The 21,869-nt window shown below is 36.7% G+C and overlaps 4 protein-coding genes across 5 annotated transcripts; 1 reads left to right on the forward strand and 3 right to left on the reverse strand.

The window, feature by feature from the left end:
• Window positions 1-1,522: 1,522 nt before the first annotated feature.
• LOC102218784 (inward rectifier potassium channel 2-like) lies at window positions 1,523-6,914 on the reverse strand. The gene is made up of 2 exons (XM_023349686.1): window positions 6,598-6,914; window positions 1,523-5,142 (listed from the first exon to the last, which is right to left on the reverse strand). The coding sequence occupies exon 2, from the start codon at window positions 4,906-4,908 to the stop codon at window positions 3,592-3,594; it is 1,317 nt and encodes a 438-aa protein (XP_023205454.1). The 5' UTR covers window positions 4,909-5,142; window positions 6,598-6,914; the 3' UTR covers window positions 1,523-3,591.
• An 85-nt stretch (window positions 6,915-6,999) lies between these two features.
• Window positions 7,000-11,856, reverse strand: LOC102218533 (inward rectifier potassium channel 16-like). The gene is made up of 2 exons (XM_005801523.2): window positions 11,348-11,856; window positions 7,000-9,220 (listed from the first exon to the last, which is right to left on the reverse strand). The coding sequence occupies exon 2, from the start codon at window positions 9,192-9,194 to the stop codon at window positions 8,055-8,057; it is 1,140 nt and encodes a 379-aa protein (XP_005801580.1). The 5' UTR covers window positions 9,195-9,220; window positions 11,348-11,856; the 3' UTR covers window positions 7,000-8,054.
• Window positions 11,857-13,747: 1,891 nt separating this feature from the next.
• LOC106699698 (zinc-activated ligand-gated ion channel-like) lies at window positions 13,748-18,336 on the forward strand. The gene is made up of 9 exons (XM_014469684.2): window positions 13,748-14,371; window positions 14,458-14,603; window positions 14,726-14,770; window positions 14,846-14,952; window positions 15,037-15,203; window positions 15,616-15,731; window positions 16,292-16,502; window positions 16,619-16,777; window positions 16,874-18,336. Exons 1-9 carry the CDS (start codon window positions 14,332-14,334, stop codon window positions 17,125-17,127), a joined length of 1,245 nt encoding a protein of 414 aa, XP_014325170.1. The 5' UTR covers window positions 13,748-14,331; the 3' UTR covers window positions 17,128-18,336.
• On the reverse strand, window positions 16,871-21,362 carry LOC102218275 (Golgi apparatus membrane protein TVP23 homolog B-like). Of its 2 annotated transcripts, XR_002754189.1 has the most exons (8): window positions 21,305-21,362; window positions 21,067-21,131; window positions 20,798-20,942; window positions 20,560-20,649; window positions 19,434-19,559; window positions 19,213-19,341; window positions 19,020-19,126; window positions 16,871-16,957 (listed from the first exon to the last, which is right to left on the reverse strand). XR_002754189.1 is itself a non-coding variant. In XM_005801522.3 (7 exons), exons 1-7 carry the CDS (start codon window positions 21,314-21,316, stop codon window positions 19,100-19,102), a joined length of 594 nt encoding a protein of 197 aa, XP_005801579.1. In that variant the 5' UTR covers window positions 21,317-21,362; the 3' UTR covers window positions 18,699-19,099. The 2 variants fall into 2 exon arrangements, 1 of the variants encoding a protein (XP_005801579.1); XM_005801522.3 differs by lacking the exon at window positions 16,871-16,957 and having other exon boundaries at window positions 18,699-19,126.
• Window positions 21,363-21,869: the final 507 nt, after the last annotated feature.

The raw sequence follows: 21,869 nt of genomic DNA on the forward strand, positions 1-21,869 counted from the left end.
CCTGTGAAATAAATATGCCAACAATTTTAACACTCTTTAAAATTATGAGCATAAAACAATTGCTGAATGACATTTGTTGAGACAAACCAGTGCTCTCTCTGCTATAACAGGTAGGAGCAGAAAGCATACACTTCCACAGGTTGTAATTCATGTCCTACAAATCTAGGCTGTGGCCGGTAACACAAAGTGTGACTTTTTTCTTTGTTTTCGTCATTCATTTTAACATTCAGTTATGCCGTGTGTCACTTTTCAGAGCCTGTGACTTGTTCGTGTTTATGTTTGCCTCATTAATCTGAAGGTCAAGCGGATCAGTCTGTGGTTAATGAGCCAGTTCAGGGTAAGACGTCATCAGCCTCATCGACATGAGCTCGCCGGCCAACACATGGCAGTCGATTCTTTCAGAGCACCCTGAACAGACCGGCAAGTCACAGCGTCACTCATTCAAATGCTGCACATTACATTTCAAGGAGGTATTGCTAAAAAAAAAAAACTTATGGAGAAAATTTTACATTAATGCCTTCATTGCCAGAAAATTAAGAACTATACAAGTTTTCTTTATATTTTTCTTTTCTTTATATTTTCCATTCTCGTCTCAGTCTAAAAAGTCTCAAATGGAGGAAAAAAATCAGAAAACTCTTGCTTTTTTTTTTTTTTTTTTAAACCAAACTCCTGCTTTGTGGCGTTTTCATTGGCTAATGTGGAAAAAACCCACAGGCGTCGAGCACTTCCTGTGTAGAAACAAATCCAATAGGCATGCTGCCTCACTGCGGATGTGTCTGATCAATCAGTTGCTGCATTGTGTCAGTCTGTGAAGGCAGAGTGCAGCACTGAATGGAAAGTGAGTAAATTCTCAGACAGTTGTGTCATTTTTCAAACACGGCTTCATCTCTAATACAACGGTATTGACCGAATGCATGGATTAACATATTTTTATGCGTAGTAATACTTATTTAGGAGAGCTGGAGGTTGACTGTGTCTCCCCACTGGAACGTTTGCTTGTTATGCAACGTGATACACTTCTACTGCAGACACATCACTATCTAAAATCTATAATTTCTGATAATCTCTGGAAATTTTTGAAATTTGGTACCAAATAAATTAGGGTGAATTTGAACAACTGACCCTACACACCTTTCTTCAGGACACTTGCAGAATACATAGATTTTCTACAGTTTATTGAAAGGGGCTAAGAGGAGTGAATGAGGAGTTCTTTCCATTCCTGTCACTGAAAATGACTTCCAGTAGAGTAAGCTGATGTAGCACAGCAGGCTTTCGCAGAACCGGACCGAGTCAGTTTTGCTGAGTTATAGAAAATGATGGTTTTGAGCCCTGACAGACAGACTGTGGAATTTGGACCTCAGCTCCACATTCAAAAAACAGCCGTCAACAATTTCAGTCAAAGAGAAAAAAAAAATATCTGGAAAACAAAACAGAAAACCTGGAGAAACAGTTATTGATCAAAGCTTCACACACAGTACCAAAATTCAGCCAAGTTTTATTAATGCATCAACGTCATAATGAATTTGTTTTAGTGTTTTATTGAAAAAACAAGGACATAAATAGTTTTATCTGCATTATCACTATACAGTGCAATATAATTTACAAAAGATTTTTTTTTTTTTTAAAAAAGCTGTACAGTCTGGGTTCTGCAGGAAAGTGGGAAGACAGTAGAAAAATAAAAACCTAAAACAGAAACACTACAGTGGTCTGGCATCCACAATTTTAATTCTTACAATGATGACTAAAACTAAACCTTCTGTAAGACTAAAATGAGTAAATTTGATCCCTGCAGGGTGTTCTTTTTTTTAAACTATGACTGCAATATCAGTTAACATTGATGATTGTTAACCATCCAAAGCAAACATCTTTTCAGCCATGACCTCACCAGGACTGAGACGACTTACACTGCATTGCAAAAGCATTAATACCGCTTAAACGTTTCCACAGCTTGAAACCACAGAACTGAGTGTGTTTCATCTGGACTTTATATTGAAAACCAACACAAAGAAGTTAATAACTGTGAAATAGGAGGGAATCAGCTTTCACAGCTCAAATGAGTATCTGCAGCTCTTTTTGGTGGGTTTGCTGAGTCTTCATCTATGCGTCACATGTGGATGAAGGTGCTCTAGTCAGACAACACTAAAATGTAGCTTTTCAGTTACATTTTTGTCTTTTGAATCAAAGCATATGCATCTGCTAAAACAAAACTTTAATTTTAATTAAATTAAACACAACACAATGCACCACTTGTGTTGGTCTTTAAATTACAAATCCAGTTAATACTTTAAATATTGGCGCAAAACCGTAACAGGACAAAATATGAATAAAGTATTCATAAGGTATGAATACATTTGGAAAGCAGTGTAACTAGAATGTATCTGGATTCTGCATATCTCACGTCAAAAATTATGTTTATATAGAGTAAACTGTGGTAATAATCTGTTCAATCAATCCTTCATTAATCAACCATTGCTAGTTGAGGAAAGACATTAGGTTTTATATTTAACGTATAGCATGTACGTACATACCTAACTTTGAGTAGTAAAGCCATTTCTGCTTTTCTTTGGAGGAAGAAGTTTCTGTTGCGGAAAAAGAAGTGCATTGAAGCTTTAAAGAACACACTCCACATAATCATGCTTGTCTACAGCTAGATAAAACACTAATGTGCAATCTGCAATTTGAAAACAATAACACTAATACAGTTTGGCTCTGAGATTTCTGTCTATACAATATGTAACTTAGCAGCACTTAGCTTTGACATTCATCGCCTTGGCTCGTGATCGGGCCTCATGTCTCTTCCTGACACCTGACAGTATTGCACATTAAAACACAAAAACCTGCAAGAAGTGGCAGCAATCTGCAAAAATAAAATAAAATAAATTTAAAAAAAAATCACATCTTCACGTGTCTGTGCTCTGTGAGATCTAATGCAGTGTGTGCTCAATCAGAGTGAAATCAGCTGAGTTCCTGTAGACCAGAACTTTTGTTAAGGCACACGTTGCAAAAGATTCTCCACATGGACAAGATGATAGGCTGAGGAGAGTAGTGTACTCAGAATTTGTGCAAATCATACATTTTTTTCTATTTGACCATTAAACCAGCACATTTAAGAAGACTGAAAGTTTTTGCTAAGAGACCAGCTCATTAACAATCATAGACCCATTTATTGTGTTGGTAATTTTAACCTTTAAAACAAGTTTGAGTACTATTTTCAAAACTTTTATTTTAATCCTGTGTGACACTTAGAAAACAACAAAAAAATATTAAGTTCAGGATGTTTCTTTGCACATGTGCAAACAAGGAATATGTAATTAATCAAATGGAAAATAGCTTTTTAATAAAATATTCAAATTTATATCCTGTTAAGAGAACATACTGCACTGTGTGTGTTACATGTAACCCATTTTATAACACAACCCATGCAAACAGTGACTCCATAAATTATATAAGAAGTTTATATTTGGTTTTAAGTGCACACTGTGCTTCTGCACAGAGACTTTTAAACCCTGGTTTCTAACAAACTGCCATGCAATTATTAAAAACACCAACCAGAATAGAGTTCAAGCCTATTTAGAGTTCAAGCCCGTGCAGTTATATCTCTGATTCTGCTGTGAAAGGTCTTGCTTCTAAAGGCAAAGAGTCCAGGTTGCATTCTGAGTTTGAAACCAAATCTGCACTTGTATCCTCAAGACCACTAACTTCAGCGTCCCTCATCAACCTGCTATTGTCCTCCTCTAACTCATCCTCCATCTCAACTTTCTCCAGAGCCACTTCGTTCTCGTAGCAAAACGAGTTCCTCAGGCTGGAAGAATTCGATTTCTTCTCAGCCAGCTCCCTAGCACTACAAGTGGGAGTGCTGGGCACCTCGTAGGTGTTGTCAAATCTTGAGTAGTCTACTTTGTAGTAGTTCTTTTCTTCAAAGAGCACTGGCTCAAAGCGGTGGCCCCAGAGGATCTCGCTGGCCACGTAGGAGCTCCGACACTGAGTTGTCATGGCAGTGGCCTCCACCATACCCTCGAGAATCACAACAATCTCAAACTCTGAGGTCTCCAGCTCCTGCTTGTTCATCTCGTAGAATGGGCTGTCCTCATCAATCTCATGCACGATGGTGATCGGAGATACAAGGAAGATTCTGTCGATCCCACTGTCAAAGCCGACGTCAATGTCTACCTGATCCAGAGGAATGAACTCTCCCTCCACTGTGGTGCGGGACTTGAGGAGCTGCGCCCTAACGTGAGCCTCTACCAAGTGACTTTTCCTCAGGTTTCCAACCCTCCACATCAGGCATAGCTTACCGTCCCTCATTGCTACCGCAGCATAGTGGCTGAACACAAGAGTCTCATTCCTCTTCTTGGGCTTTGCCATCTTGGCCATGACGGCACCAATGATAAAAGCATCAATAATGCAGCCCACAATGCTTTGGAACACCACCATGAAAACAGCAATGGGACATTCCTCCGTCACATAGCGGTAACCATACCCAATTGTGGTTTGGGTCTCGACTGAAAACAAAAAGGCTGCAGTGAAGCTGTCCACATTGGAAACACATAATTGAGTCTCATTCTCCAAGTCCCCATAAACCAGTGCCACGACCCAGAAGACAAGTCCAAAAAACAACCATGACAAGAGGAAAGACAGACAGAATATGACAAACATCCAGCGCCAGCGGATGTCCACGCAGGTGGTGAAGATATCTGCCAGGTAGCGCTGGCCTTTTTCGCTCATATTGATAAACTGCACATTGCAGTGGCCGTCCTTGCTTACAAAGCGGCTCTGACGCTGCTGCTCCATGTGTCCTTTGTTTACGTTGCCATTCCCGTAGCCATTTGGAACGGCGATGGATGCTAACTTCATGCCATCTTCCTCTGAGGACACGATGCTGTAACGGTGGCTACGCAGGCTCCCCATCACTTCCAATTGTGGGGGCTGGGCCAGTTCTGCTTTGGAAAACAGTCTCAGTTTTTGGTAGAAGCGTTGGAGAAACAGTTTTGAGTTCTCTGGGGGTCAATCTAGGGCAGGAAATGTGGCCAGCAGGACTTGGGCCTGTGGAGAAGATGTTCTTCTCTGGCAGTGCTGTGCACCGTCGGTGAGGGTAGTTCACTCCTCTCTGACACTTGCTTTGAGTCTCATCAGTGACAGGGGCTATGAAATATAAAGACAAAAACAAAATCATATTATAACATGCTGTCTGAAAACTGGATTGCATGCTTCAAATTAACAGTATTGTTACAGTAGATGCAAAGAAGATAAAAAGTATAAACAATACACGTGGACTTAAATGTATCCTTATCGTGCAGCTTTTTGCAAAAAAGTTTGTTCAGTGTACTTAAATGCTATAAAGAAGTTACAGATTATACACTGCAGTGTATACCACAATGAAATTAAATACTAAAATATCTATTTTATTGTACTAGCTATTTTAATTGCCCATTTAAAAAAGCATTATTACTTAACCAGTAACCTTGCACTTTGTGAAACAGAGCATCAAGGACAGCAAAAACAGAAAAGGTATTGACACAGTGGATGAGAGACCCATTAAAATACAACACCACAGGCTACAAATTGCAATGGACATGCAACCTGCTCTGCTAGTTCCAAAGCTACTCCAGCTCCACTTTTTACTTTTGGGTGTTTATTTGGCTATTTTTTAAACTCAAAAAAATGGGCAGATATATGTCTCTTTTTTTCAATGTTCTGTGCATACAATACGAAGAATCAGTTTTCCTATTATTAGCATATATTTTTCTCAGTTAATGATTTCACATCAGGATTGACTGGAAATACGTGGAAATATACGTGGACTTAGATTTTTTAAGGGCTATGTTTCCTATAAACATTAAATGAAAATAAAACGCAAAAGTCATTATTGTGTCAACCTACATACAGTAACAAATTGATGTGGGGACGCACACCATATTCTATTAATGTGTACAAGCATAACATTTCCGGTTTTTCTGTGTTCGGAAAACAAATCTCTGACTTTAAAAACTTAGTCCCCTCAGTCATCAGCTCTTTGCCAGAAGAACTGTTTGCTTCTTGTCCGCTCTGCATCATGTCACTTATTGCTGTCATTTGTTACATGGTGACAAATGAAGACCCGCGGAGTCATCACAGTCTGTGATTGTTTGTTTTGCATTTGCTATCGGATGGAGCCAACTACTGAGGCAGATGGAAAGTGGTTATATAAAGCGGCTCTGTTTTGTTTCGTAGATCAATAACTATGTCAATTATTTAGCTAAAGATATCGTTAAATTAAAGATTTTCAGCTTTTCTTTAATATGTGAAATGATGCGTGCAATTTCCGATTTAAAAATATATATATGACATCTTATTGATTTATATTTTGCCATTTTTAATAAACATGGTCATAAAAGTAGCTACAAGCAATTTCAAGATATTTCACAGTGCACTCATGCCATTGATCTTTGAAAAGTATAGAAATAAATTATTTGCACAATCATAAAATTATGTATGTTTTCAGTCGTTGCTGTCATTCAAACGGAACTTTTCTATTGGTGAAATAAGTCACCAAATCTCATTCATATGTGCAATTAATAAATGAAATAGAACATTTCCAAAATCAGACGCATCACCTACCTGTTGGATCTTGGAGCGCAAACTGGATCTTCTTTCGCTGTTATAACTCCGAGCTGCGACAGATTTGCTCTCCTCCGCCTTCTTAATATTTTGTCCGGTTTGTTATCGTCTCCTGGTTTCCCGTGAGCAGCTTTGAACCCAGCCATAACCCTCTCCAGCGACACTGAAGCAGATAGTTGTGGTTCCGAAGACAAGACTTTGTAAAACACGTGTCTCCAAAAACCCCGCCCCCTGAGCAGACACAGCCAATGGGAACCAGGAGCGTCTTTTCGAGGGTCTAGCAGTTTCATTTAGTTTTGTTTGACATTCAGGGAAAAGTGGTTAATTCAGACATACTAAGAAATAAGTTCTAAATCACTATTTTACATCCGTTTTCTAAAACACACCAACATGAACAGAGTTAAAAAATAGTAATTTACTAGCCAAAGTAATCATATACAATATATGAACACATGTAACACATGTAGGCGCTGTTCAGCCGTAAAAAAGTTGCTCTGTCAAGTGCTTCATAAAGAACCGCCTGTCAGCAATTTACCCTGAATGTGACGGCAGACAAATAAAAAATCTAATACGAATACACATGAAAACGGAGCCTTTGTGCTCTTAATTTAATTCAGAGCACTGAATTAATTCAGAGCAGTGTTTCTTTGAAATAATTTCCCTGCTGGGATGAATAAAGTAATTCTATTCTATTCTAATTTCATACATGGTCCCTGGGCAAGAGCAGGTTTTGTACGGTATATAAAGATTTACATCATTATTTTTTATTTCATTCTTATTAATAGTATTATCAATTTAGGATGATTATGTTAGTTGGTTAGGGGCATTTAAATATGCCACATACTTAACTACTGTATCCCAAAATAAGAATATGTTAAAATACAGTGTCATTTTGTTGTGTCAAAATGTTTATTTTATTTTTATTTATTGATTTTTCTAATGAAATCATAGAAACAAATTAACTGGAAATGTCACAAGATTTACCCTCATTAATATCTCATGACCCTGTTGATTTCAGTGTTTCTTTGAAGTTTTAAAAAAAACAACCAGCTACAGTGGAATGGTTTATATCAGAACATATGCATGTGATAGAAGTCACTGTAAATTATGACAGATTAAAATGATATATTTTTGTACTGTGTAAATATGATACAAATTCCTTAACTTCCCCACTCACAACGGGACAATTCTATGTCTGCTCTTTTGGGATATTCACATAGAAAACATAATTATTTTATGTTGTGTAATGTAAAGAAATGCAATTTTAAGTGACAAATAGAAGCTCTATTAAATTTCCATTTGTTAGCCAAACACACAACTTATTGCCTACAAGCCATAAATCAATATATTATAAGATTTGGATGAAAATGTATATACATAGACATTCAAATGGTTTCACATTTCATATTTAGTACGCACAGTAAAATAGTTCGTCATATGTACATGCATTTGTTTGATTACAAAGATGTTTGCATCACTACCTCTTCGGGGCTGTTAGTGGTGGCCCAGTAGATGTGGCTGTTTACTGTAAATGATGGTAAGAGTGAATTGCGCTCATTAGGGTGTCCACTCCCTCTTTCATAAGCCTCTGCACAGAGCCTGGGCACTGGCACCCAGGTGGTTTCATTGAACATAGCATAGTCCACCTTGTAGTGTCTCTTCCCCACTTTCAGTATATCGTGGAAACGCTGACCCCAGCGGATGTCTGCAGAAGTGTAGGACGTACGTGTCTGATGGAGCAGCCCTGTGGAGTCCCCGGTGTAGGTGAAGGAGATGAGCAGTTCAAATTTCTTCCTCTTCAAGTCATCTGGACCTATTCTGTAAAGGGGACTTCCTGGTTTTAGCTTGTGAACAATTGTTGTGGGGGTGACGAGAACGACATGTGGGTTCTCGAGGTCCAAATCCTGGTACAGCATCACAACAGAACCTCGCTTCTTCACATGCCGGACAAGATGGGCCTTGACGACTCCCTCCAGAATGTGGTTACCCCTGAAGTCTCCGAGACGCCATGACAGACACAGCACCCTATTCTGCAGGTTGACCACTGCTGAGCTGCTGAAACGCACTGCCTGAGACCTCCTTCGGGCTGATGCCATTTTAACCACAATGATGCCAATAATAATAGTGTCGAGAAAGCAGCTAAATAGATTATGGATGGTAACCACAATAATGGCCCCAATGCAATTCTCAGTCATTCCCCTACTTCCATAACCAATAGTTGCCTGGGTCTCCATTGAGAACAGGAATGCTCCAGTAAAGCCACGCACGTTCTCCATGCAAGGATTGTTATCTGAACTCTGAGTGTCGCCATGTATATAGGCAATGAGCCAATAGCAGAGACCGAAGAAGATCCAGGACAGAATATAAGAAAGGGAAAAGAGAAGGAACATCATCCTCCAGCGAATCTCTATGAGGGTGGTGAAAATGTCCAGTAAATATGGGCTCCAGTCTCCAGGGGGCTTCTGGAATGCCACCTGGAACCGGCCATCTTTCTGCATGTAGCGGAGCCGCCTTCTTTCCTTTCCATTTTTCTTGCTCAGCGTATGAACTGAGGTGTTATTGATGTCAATGATATGCTCTTCGCTTTCAGTGCTCATGTTGGTAGTGAGTGCCTTTCAGTCTCCTATGGAAATAAAAAGATATGATGGAAGTAAATATTAGGATTGTATTATTTTAGATTGTGGCGTTACTACAATGTCCTCATATAATTTCCCTCTGTAAAGCATGGCTGTTTTTTCTACTATTATTTATATAATCAAATAGAATGTATTTATAACATCCTACACTCTAAAAAGATTTGTTTCGTTTTCAGTTTTACATAAAAAATGTCATTATACACTGGTCTACTACTAAATTAGAGCCACAGGGTGTTATCTTTATGCCCTTTAAACTGAACAGAACAATAACTTTATGCTGCTATTTCCAGAGGTGTTTTATGGGTAGTTTTCCATATCAGCCATTAGTTCCTTCCCTTTGTTTTGTCCTCAATAAGATCTCAAAAAATTTCCTTTCCTTTTTACTGTGTTCCACATAGAAACATGTTTTATTCCTTAACCTTTCCTCTAACAGTTTCTGATTGTGGATTTCTGTGATGGCAAGTGAATGCACCTTGATGACGAAAACAAATTATTAAGCACATTAGACCACACTTTAGCGATCATTGTCAAGTGTGAACACTTCTAAAAGTGATGAAACAACACAGTGCTAAACACAGAATCAACCATCCTAAATGATAATGACAGCTGTCAAGCATGGTGGTGGAGGTTTAGTAATTTAGGTTTTCTGGCATCTTGCAACATTGAGTTGGCTCTAAACTAATTTCTACATCAAAGCTTTCAATAGTCAGACTCAATCTGCTAAAAAGCTTAACTTGGACAAAACTCAAAGGCCTACAAACAGTTTTGAACTTAAATAAACCCTAATTTTTAATCTGTTGAGATTACCTCTTTTATATTTTATTTCAGTCTGTAGTCTTCCAAATGTAACCAAGAGCAAAAAGGGGGGATTTGACATTTCCTTAAAAGTGTAGGAAAAAGCTCAAAGAAAGTATTTATTTGTTTTGTTTTCTTTACTACAAGCCTAGGCAATTACGCAGAATTGACCTCAGTTTGGTATACTTATTAATCAGTTTGTGTTCCTTTAAAGGTAAATTATTGATCAGTCACCACTTCTAATAGCTTTCACCTCCGAATGTTACCTGAAATGTCAAACGTTAACTGCATGTCCCCCTTTCCAGAAACACACAGAACAAAAGCTGGCACATTTCTATCATTTTATTTTACTGACAGCTCACTGATAACATGTTCGCTATCTGGATTATCTCAAAGCTTCTCACTGATCAAAAATAAAGAATGTTCTTCATGTCAGTCAACCTGAGAGTTTATTGCCTTGCTCAATCTGGTGAGAACATGTGGCTAATGTTAATCACAGTTTATGATGACTGGTCTATCATGCATTCTAATTGTAACACTGCATATGGTTTAGTTGTCCCACTAAAGAAATAAGGATTGCAAATTTTGTCTCTTATATTGTGCACAGTAGTTCTATGCGTTGTAAAAACAGTGTTCCTGTCAGTCAGACATTATCATAGGTCAAAAAAGGTTGCCTACTGTTGGTGAGTAACCAAAGTATGTACTTAAGGTTAAAAAAACCCCACAAGATTGTCTATAAAAAATATAGAAATTCCTGCTGCAATTAGAAATATTGTAAAATATTGTAAAATACGCAGTCAATAGATTTTTTCTTCTTCGCCAGAGTGGATAAAGACATTCAGGTCAAAGAAAAAAAATTAAGCAGGGACAAATTGACCATGGAGGAATTAATTCTTCTGAGTTTCTGCTTAAGCTTGTGATTATTTTCAAATACAGATTTAATTTCTATTATTTAACACTTATTGTGTATTGTCTAAGTTACCATTTTTTGGCAGGGGTTGAGAGCAAGATCACAACACCAAGTGACATTGAAATACAGTAAGCTTAGGTTTTAATCATGACCCCACAAAAAACACTTTAATTCTAAATAATGCATTTAATATAGCCAAAAAGTCATTTCATTAATGACTTCAATTCTGTTTTCTCCTTTAATAACTAAAACATATCTCACCAAAACTGGATGATACATATTTGTTATAATTGTTGACTTAAGTTGTAAAAAAATATTGGATTACATATTACCATATTTTTTTAAGTGGTTATTTTTCAATAAATCGGTCTGACAAGACAAAGAAGAAGGACTTGAAAAATCAACTTACCTGCCTTGTAGAAATCAGACTGGATCTGGTGTCACGAAGGCTAAAAGCTCCTCTGAGCATTAAAGAATGTGTGCTTCATGCGGGCATAACCTTCAAATGGTAGTAAAGCTTGACTGACTTGGTTCTGAGGCAAAGTCCCATTTTTTTTCTGATATTACTGCAATCATTTCCGCCTCAAAGCTCATTGGAAACTCTAAGTATTTATGACCTATGGAATATTTTAGAGATTCCTCAAGAAAAAAAATAAAACATAAAATAAAATTAAATAAATAAAATAACATAAAAATATAACGTCCTACTTCACCAAATGGTGAAGTTCACCAAATCTAGACAGATTTGGAAATCTGTCTAGATTTCCAAAAGATAACAAAAACAAGCAATTGTATTGATATTTTCAGCATGATATTTAAGCAATTTCCTGAAAACTTCCACAATCCATTACTCAGGAAGTTAATCTTTCTTCAGTCTGGTAGAAATACCTTCATGGGAACAAGGATTTTCTTTGTCCCAATGGTCTACAGTGCAGTTCCGATAAGACAAGATCACACCAAAACCAATGTGAAGGGAGTCAACTTTGAACTCCTCTTTAGAGCAGTTATAGAGTGTATCTAAGGTTGCTGTAAAAAATAGGTCAGCAACACCAAAACAACCTTGTTGTGTGCTTAAGATTAGAGTATGACACAGTTATCCATATTTGGAAGTTAAGCTATCTGATTAACTACTAGTTTTGTAAGATGACGAGTGAAAACAGATAAGAGACAATCCATTCAGAGATAACTGAGAGGAACACCTTATCTATTCTGTGATACCAGTCATTTAGAAACAATGGTTATATTATGAATGGATACAACTAGATACACAGACAAAAACAAAACATGGTTTTATTTAGGAAGAAAACAATAAAGAACACTAAAAGAGAAGAAAATCAATATAAACAATTACAAAGTTCTATTTTGTGTACTTTGGGATTTGCCAAAAAAATTGTTGCTACATCATTAGATTTGACAAATCTTTACAGAGGAGACTACATAGAAAAAAAATACAAAAAAACTATGTCCAATCTGGTCACAGAGTAGTCATAAAATGTCCCATGAAAATCCGGTTAACATTGTTCATGGAAATATTTTGGCATTTGAGAGGATCACAATCAAACAGAGCATTGACAGAGATATGTATATTTTTAAATATAAGCCAAAACAGTGAGATGTAAATATTGCATTTGGTTTCTGTGTGTGCCATGTCAAACCAAGTCATGTTCTACACTGTACAGTGTAGAACATTGAAATTAAGAAATCAAACCATTAAACATTTACCAAAATAATCAATTATCTTTCATAAGGCATGCTATCAGAGCATGTATCAAATTTGAAAGGAAATTCAAAGGCTTTCCACTTTTAATAATAAAACTGATTTCAGATTACTGTACGGTGTGTTTGCAATCTCTGAGCAGCCTTGCTTTACAAAATAGAGAGAAAGGAATATTAGTCCCTGTTTCTTAATTAACTTTATTGAACTGAACAGACAATAAACTGCATGCATTAAAACAAAAAAATTAACGGTATTTGGCAATTATACAGAGACAACTGTGGCTCAATGGGAAAAATGGTTGTTTTGCAATCTAAAATTGTGGATTTGATTTGAAATTGTGTCACTAGAAAATCCACAATTTCCCGGCGGCAAGGCACTAGAAAATCACTATGCATATTAAGTCATTATACAAAGAAGCAACATGGAAGGAAAAGGCGTAAAGATGAAAATACTTACAAAAAAATTATATTATTAAAACTATGGGTGTCTACTGTTCCCATAACCTGGTAAAAACTAGCCCCTTGTACTACACTTTGCTTCTTACTGAGGGTCGGGGCTCTTGGCTGCTGAGAAACAAATGCTTCCTGGAGGCTGTTGAGTTTTCAAATTTTACCCAATTGCTAACATTTTCCCTGACATATGACTAGAAGCAATAACTTTTTTTCAAGCTGAATTGCACAAGAAGGTAATGGCAAGGCTGCTGTTTCCATTATTACCATTCAGAAATAATTGGCTTCTGCATGCTTTTTGTGTGTGCATGCAATTATGGGGCTCTATTTATATGTTGAGCATATGTGTAGGCGTGTGTCTACATGTATATGCAGAATATCTCAACAGACCACAGACCAGTGGGAACTGGTTCTTGGCCCACCAGTAAACTGCAACATCCATTCACCAACTGTGCAGCAACGGAATAGATAGTTCAGGTGCAAATGTTGGCCGACAGAGGCCCAAGCGCACCCCACATGCCTGTTAACGACACCAAACAATCCCCTTCCTGGGATTTTATTCTCCCCTTTTTTTGTCATACCATTTGTGCATCACATATGGACACCACAAACCACATCTTTTCATATCAGTAGAATAAATGTTAGGCAGCTTAATTTAAAATCAACATTACGCAACAAAAATTGCATATTGTTAAAGTTAATTAATTCAAATAGCCTAGACAGTTCTTGGTAAAACTACAGTTCATCATCTACTTGTCAAAGCAGTGTATTTAAAAGACACTCCTTAGCTTAATCACTGCAGTCTTAAATATTTGTTCTGTTTTTTATAATAATTTTTTATGCAAGCTTGCCTCTCAATTACAGACTCGTTCAGCTTGCTCCCGTCTTTTGCAGACACGTTTTTGTTGTAATAAGTAAGAAGCACAGCCTATGATAACGTCAAACACAAGCTGTATGTGCTCTCCTGAAGCTACAGACAATGGGCAATACCACACCTGCTCTTTTACTGTTTGCACAGTCTTACTGAATAACACGAAAGCGATTAGCTTATAATGATTTAATGAAAAGCTTTTGTGGGTCAGTTATGTCTGCACTAGTAGTGTTCTGCCCACTGTTGTTTAGAAATCTACTTAAAGACTCACATCAAGCTGAACATTTAAAGGATGAAAGGTGCAGTCGTTACTCTAACTATTCAGATAAAAAGAATTTAGACTAAAAACGAAAAGGATGGAGAGTGCAATCTTTCTGCTGAGTTTGCTGATTTTTGGTAAGTAAATTTTGGAAATTTCAATTTCGGATTAAAAGATTAAAGGAAGTCTTTCTAAACTTGCTGGAACATGCGTCTTATTTTAGGATGTTCACAAGCTGAAATCAAGTGCACAACTCGCAGATGTCTGGCTCAAATGTTAATTAGAAATCAATATTTATCTTCACCTCAGTCTGAGAACTGCACCTTACTTGTTGAAGTTCCATTAATTGAGTACGAAACGCTGTCAGTCGTAAGTATTTCTTTTTCACACACTCCATAGAGGCAAGAACAAACTGTTCTCTACTTTGTTTAAAGATTCTTCCAGAGCTCATGTAAAGTAAAAATGTATCATAACTTTTTTTATTTTAACAGGACATGAAGGAACTACATCTAATGAGTCGTCTGCAGGTTACAATTGTATGTGTTAAAAATTAAACATTAAAGATATAACAAAATCTTATTTTAGTGACTGTATTTTATTTTAACATACAGGCATGGGTGGATCCAGAGCTGGCGTGGAACACATCAGTATATCCATTTGACAAACTCATTTTGCCAGTAGATAAAGTGTGGACCCCGTATATCTCTATAGAAAATGGGTGAGTGGCACAACATCCCATTTTTAAAAGAAACTGTTCAATCTTACCTGAAGCACTTGCTGTCTCTGTTGGGCATATGTGCAGGCAAAGCTCCATGGAGCATGATTCGCCTGATCTCGTGGTGTACAGTAATGGTACAGTGGGGCACAATGTGGTCATAATTGCAGAAGTGAATTGTGGAATCAATCTGTTCAACTATCCTTTTGCTTTTGATGTGTGCCCCGTTGGACTTAAATCCACAGCACCAGATGGTAAGAAATTCACTGATGCCATGATACCACATTCCTACCATTTTATTTTGACTACATATCCTTACATTTTCACAGAAGGACATGGGCTAATGCATGCACTAGACTGCTCTGGATTATACCTATTAATTCACCGTACATTATAAACAATTTGATTAATAATATTGATCTGTTTATGTATAGTTAACAGAACTTTTTGCATATCATAAACTGAAAGAAGCTTTGTGGTACCATGTTGCCCAAACCCCATTTTAGCCAGCGACATTTCTGCAGTGACTTTAGTTGTTGGTATTGGAAATCATTCCAAACAAGGAACGAGGCCTTGGTCTCTACACCGCTTTAAAAAGGCAATATTCCAGATTTCTTTCTTACAACAAATTAAGAAATTGCTAATATACTAGTTTCTCTAATGCAGAATGTGGGATAAGCATAAAAGTTGATCAAGTGAAGTTGGCAGAGAGTTCCCATGGAGACTGGCAAACGGAAGAAGTGAAGCTGGGAAAAAAGCGAGAGGATCGCAATTTTATTGATGTAAGTTCATAAAAAGAAATAAAAGCCAATTAACTGTATGATCAAATTGATATGAAATTGATTTATCTGACATATATTTGATATCCACCTGTGAACTGGAACATGAACCTAAATACATTTATCCAAGTGAAGAGCTGCTAGATCATTTAGGTGGTTAACATAACCTGAAACTTTTTAGTAAAAAATATGTTTTAAATGAAATTAGAAAAAGCTTAGTGGAGTTTGGCAAACTCATATAATGGAAAGCAGCCTTTAGGTTTTTTTTTCTAAACAGGTTTAATAAGTCACCAAGAAGTACCTGGCAGCAATTTAAGTAAAAACAAGCTTGTAAGCTACCTAGCTAACTTGAATCTAGCTCCCTTGCTGTAGTAGAAATTTAGTCTGATGAGTTTAAGTAGTGTTGTCTTACTTAAAGTTACTAAAAGGGAACAAAAGCAGTTTTCAGAGAAACCATACAGCGCTACAATAAAGCAAATCCCATCCTAATCAAAGCAATGCAATGCAGACTGTAGTTTCTTCCCTTTGTTCCTGTGTTCCTGTGTCTTTTGTGCTCACCTCAGGTGTCTCTAAGGATCAGATATACCAACCCATTCATCACATTACTCCTGCCCACTATCTTGATCATGGTGGCTGATATAGTCAGCGGTGCTCTGCCACTGCAAGGTGGTGAGCGCAACTCGTTCAAGGTTACCTTGGTGCTCAGCTTCACCATGTTTCTGAACATTCTCACCACCGTGCTTCCTGGAGACAGCAAGTGCAGCCCAGTCATCCGTGAGTCATGGGGCACACAAAAACAAACCAACTTGTTCTGTGCAAACCGATGAGACCAAAAAAGTAAAATATAAATCAGCGGCACAAATAACTACAACCATCTTTATGTTGCGCAGGAATCCATTTCTGTGTTTGCCAAGTCCTGATGGTGATCAGCATGTTGGTATCCATGTTCTTGACAAGGGTGTCTCAAGATGGGCTGGCTTTTTTCACCTGCTTCAGTAAAAATCCTGCTTCTCAAAATGCAGAAGACAACAAAGAAAACGAGGATGCAGGTAAGTGAGGCTTTGTTGTCAAGGATACTGATCGTGAAGAGTTTAAAAAAAAAAATTTATGGAGTGACCGACTCTGTGTAATTTTGATCATTGCAGAGAACAAAGGTGTCATCAGCGTCGTTCAGCAAGGTCTTTCTGAGGACTCTAAAATGCTCCGGAAGATAGTCAGATTCATGGAGGCTGTTGACACCAAACAGACAGAAAGGGAAAGTCATCAGAAACTTGCAGATAAACTGGACAGAATCTTTTTCTGGTTGTATCTTATCTGTAGCTCTGGATATGTTGTTGCCATGACTTATGTTATGGTACAGTACACATGTAACATTGATCATTTTCAGTTTTGGAACTAATGCAACATAGAAGACAATCACTAATTGTTTTGACCTCTTATTTATTATGATATAGCATTCGAACCTTATGATATAATTCTTAGCTAAAAACTTATATACTCTTAAATCATGTAACTAATCAATTCAAGGGAGGTTTATTTGTGTAGCTCAATTCTTCACCACAAACAAGAAATGCAATAACAGAATAATAACAGAATGCAAAGTTCAAACAAATTCATGGCTTGTCCAAAACAAAAATTCACCAACTGGATTTTCCTAAGAAAATGGTGAAGAGACTACCACGATAATTACTGCATGGATGATTGTGTTTCACATATTCAAATGTTATTTAACTTTAACAGATGGGCATGTTCATATGTTTCAGAAGGGTCAAATCTGATCTCTAACCTTTCATTTCTAGAACCAAAAACTTGCTTTTCTGCATTACGTTAGCAGAAAATCCTGACATGGATATTGTGAACACAGTGGGTATTTGCCTTTACACAGAAACATCAGGGGTCAAAGATGAGCTGTTGTGGAAAAAACATTGCTTAGAGATTTTTCTTTTTAATCAAAAAAATGGCTGATAAATGGCTTTTCATTGGTGTTTGCTAAAAACACAGATTAGTTATTTGCCTGTAATTACCTTAATTATTTTTGAAGAATCCAGATTAGGATTAGTTAAGAGATCACTGCAGTTCATGACTTGTACAAAATAGTTAATTTACTATCTCGCATATTTTTGATGCAACACAGCTAAAACCTTCTTGGATCAATGTAAAGGCTTTGTGGATACATGGTAATTAACAGGTGTTTTGTGTTAGAAAGGTGTTTTGTGCATAGTGGTGCAGTTGTTAGTGCTGTTGTCTTGCAGGAAGATAGTCCTGGGAAGAAATCCTGACTTGCACTATGTCTGCATGAAGTTGTATCTTGAATGGCCTCATCATGTACATAAATGTTACTCTCGGTGTGAATGTTTTCATGCAAGTTGTTTATTATGTGATGCTCACACAAGAACCGGTGAACTTGTGAAGGATGTACCACGCCTTTCGCTGACAATCACTGCAGACAGGCACAAGAACCCATATAACCTTACTAGGATATGTGTGTATAGACAATAGATGGAGGAGTAGATGCATTAATAATTGTGTAGCCACATCTGAGATGTAACTATATATTTCTTGTGTTATTCTTTATTTTCTCTCTTAAATAAAACAAATATATACTCTATTTTTTTGATCTATACGATATTGTGAAAATTCACTTAATATACTTTTTATAATTCGCAGCGGATTAATGTGGCATTTTATAACAAAAGTCATTAAATTGATGTCTTAAATATAAATTGAACTTTTTGCATGAATATTAAAAGTTGTATTCAGATATATTGAGCCTAAAGTACCGGCAATAAAACCATAATGTTTGTTGCCACCTTGTGGCCAAACATTCACCTGGAGACAAAGTAGTGTTCTCGTCACTCTTGTCCTAAATTAGGTTTTTCCAATTATATTAACAGTACTTAGTTGAAATGTTCTACATCACAAAGATATCAGTACATATTTGGACAATGTTTCAGAACAGAGGAGGCAATAGAATTTTCATGATCTATTTTAATGCACACAACATCTTCTCAAAGATGCTAGTAAATGTCTATTTCATTTTACACATAAACATACCATAGTGTAATTTATAACAAACAATAACAAACTTTCTGACAAAAAAATACAGCTCAGTCAAAGTAACAAAAATTTCAGAGATTTTTTATATGTGTGAACTTTCCCCAACATTTTATACGCCCACAACTTTTTTAACTTGTCCACAACTTGTTTAAAAAAAACTCACCTTTTGTTACTATCAGACACTGAATTTCTTAGAATCATCACATGTAAAGAAACAGGAAAATAACCATCTACCTTCTCAAGTATAAATATAATAACTCCATCGAGTTCTGAGCCCCACCACCTCTTTGTGTCTGAATGACTCCAATTCAGTTTCAACTTTTCGTTGTTTCCTTCATGGCCTTTTTGAAGAAAAACAAAAAGATGAGTGTCACAATGTGTCCTGACAATATATTAAAAGTAGAGGTAAGCGTGACACTTCACAAACCTGTTTGAAAACCTGTCGACTGAGGTAGGACTTTGCCATGTTTCTCAGGCTGGACTTTCCACCCACTTTGCATCTGACATAACCGTACAAGTTAGCCCATTGCAAAACCAGCCCCATTATAACCACAACCTGAGGTGCAAAGTCACAAAGACAATAATCACATACATGGCAGTAATTTATACAGGTAGGAATCTGACACATATATAAGGCACTGAACTCACCAGCCATTTGATGTTAAATGAAAAGATGGTGCTGAAGACAAAGACGACCCAGAAAATGGGGCACACAATAAGGCCAAGCCAGAAGACCCGCGACTCCGCAGCGGATATTTTGCTGACATCATCAGACTGTTTAGAGAGGATGGCGACACTTTATTTAATCCTAATAAATACAATAATCTAAGAGTTACTTGCATTTTATTCTATAATAAGAGTCATGGTACATGACTGGCCAGAGACTTACGAGCAGACATGACTCTAAAATAAAAACATGGATCCCAAGTTTGAATTTAATGTGAATTTTAACTCATCCACACTGGATCAAAAATTATATATTAAGGCTGAAATAATTACATACACTCCCTATAATATTTAGTTAAGTGTCCTTTAGTTCAAACCACAATCAAATGCACCAACTCTCAAGCACAGTAGGGGCAGCCATAGTGGTACCGGTGCCTTGAGTAAAGGGGACTACCTCTGAATTCCTCAAGTGCCCTTTAAATGATAAATTGGACAATTTAAACCCCCATGTGTCTCAACAGGACAGAGGTCCCAAACACAGACTAAAATGAATTTTTGAAATAAGATAAAGCATGCTAATCTTCTGGAATTGCACTGACATTTATGGATGTTCAAAAGTGAGAAAGAACATTTATTTAAATTGTATGTTTGGAAATTAGATAAAAAAAATCATGTGGAGCTTCATAGGAAAAACAAATAAAAAACAAAATGAAATGATAAAAAACAGAATGTGATATAAATTACTTGAAAGAGATGGGCAAAAGGAAAAAACAAAAATTTACTAAAGTTAAAGATATAACTTAAGGTCTGTCTAATAATAGCAGTTTTTAGTTTAGCTTGTCTTTGCAGTAAAACTTGGTTGTGCTATGATGTCAACCTATTTCATTTGTATGTAAAGTTCAACTCATATGTGAAATACCAAATATCTCCTAAATTCAAACACCAATGATTATATGAAGCATATAAGTTCTGGTTGTCTTATTTTCACTCTGAAATAAAAGAGAGGTTACATAAGTCGCTAAAAACATTAATATGACATTCATGCCAATGATGAATAGTGTTTTGAAACTTCTAATAGGAATTAATTTTTTTTTTTACAAGTGCTTACTTTTCTTGATTCAAACATCCAGTGGCTTCTTCCGTCTTCATCCACTTGATTCCACCATCGAAGGCCAACCAGTAATCTGCCAGATACATTCTAAACACATTTGATTCAAAATTATGAAATTTAAACGAGCAATAAACCGTTTAGATAGTAACAAACAAGTGTTTCAGGCAGAATTACTACACGTAGATCTTTTGTTGTTGTTTTTTTTTTTTTTTTCAAAATAATCAGACACGCTCACCTTTACAGTCCAGAAGTCGCATGAAAGCAAGAGGATGATGGTGACCATGCAGACAATAAAACGACTACTGATAACGTCACACAGTAAATAAACCAAGATGGCACTTGTGCGGAAGAAAAGGTGGAAGAACGATGCCAAAGGATGTCTGAAAAACACGTTTGAATTTTATTTAAACACCAGCTTACTTCTGGTCTTTGTTCTTCTTTATAATGTGTCCACTCACATTATAAGCTGTGAGTGGACAAAAGAGATTTAAAAAAAAATCTTACTTAATGTTAGACTGTTTTAGCTTGAAGTTGTCCTCCTCACCAAAAAGAGGTGATTCTGTAGAGTCCTTTAAACGTTAAAAACATGAAGACAACCACATGAAATTAGCAAGAATCTTGTTTCTAGCTCCCAACACGTATTTTTGTCTATTTTAAGTCTTAACACAGATGTGACGCATAATGCTCAATCAAACAATAACCTCATAAATGTGACAAAAAAATGTGTTATTAAATAAATCACCTGTCGATGCATCTCTGACACCGAATGAGTTTCCTGATGACGTGGATGTAAACAAACTCTTGTGCTAAGGACCCGAAGAAAGGGTGGCCATCATTTTTGCCTGATTTAAATATTCTAATATCTACACACCATGGTTTTATCAACAGGAATCGCTTGTTATAAACATAAGATCGGGTGTTGGTGTTAAACATCACCAGGTATAATTTCCAAAAACAGTCCATGCAAAAGTAAAAAAAAAAAAAAAAATGTATGGAACAGTTGTGCCACCATTGTTAGGATATATTTGATTAAAATCGATTGCCATAATTTCTTTGCTTAGTCTGTTCTTTAGTTATTCTTCTATTAGCTGGTGTTTCTTTCTGTTGTAATTATATAAACTGTGAACTTAAAGGTTTCGGGACCAAGGGAGTCAATCAGGTTTGCTGGGTATTCCAGTGACAGGTTTGTACCACCAGGGGGGCAGATACCTGTATGTTCCTTGGGAAACCATTGGTTTTACGGTGAATGAGGTATCGAGTACTTTATCAGCTGCTTTATTTTTGGCATGCTCAAATAAAATATGAAG

Source organism: Xiphophorus maculatus, chromosome 16 (assembly GCF_002775205.1).
Source record: "Xiphophorus maculatus strain JP 163 A chromosome 16, X_maculatus-5.0-male, whole genome shotgun sequence".
In the NCBI taxonomy this organism is placed as follows: Eukaryota; Metazoa; Chordata; class Actinopteri; order Cyprinodontiformes; family Poeciliidae; genus Xiphophorus; species Xiphophorus maculatus.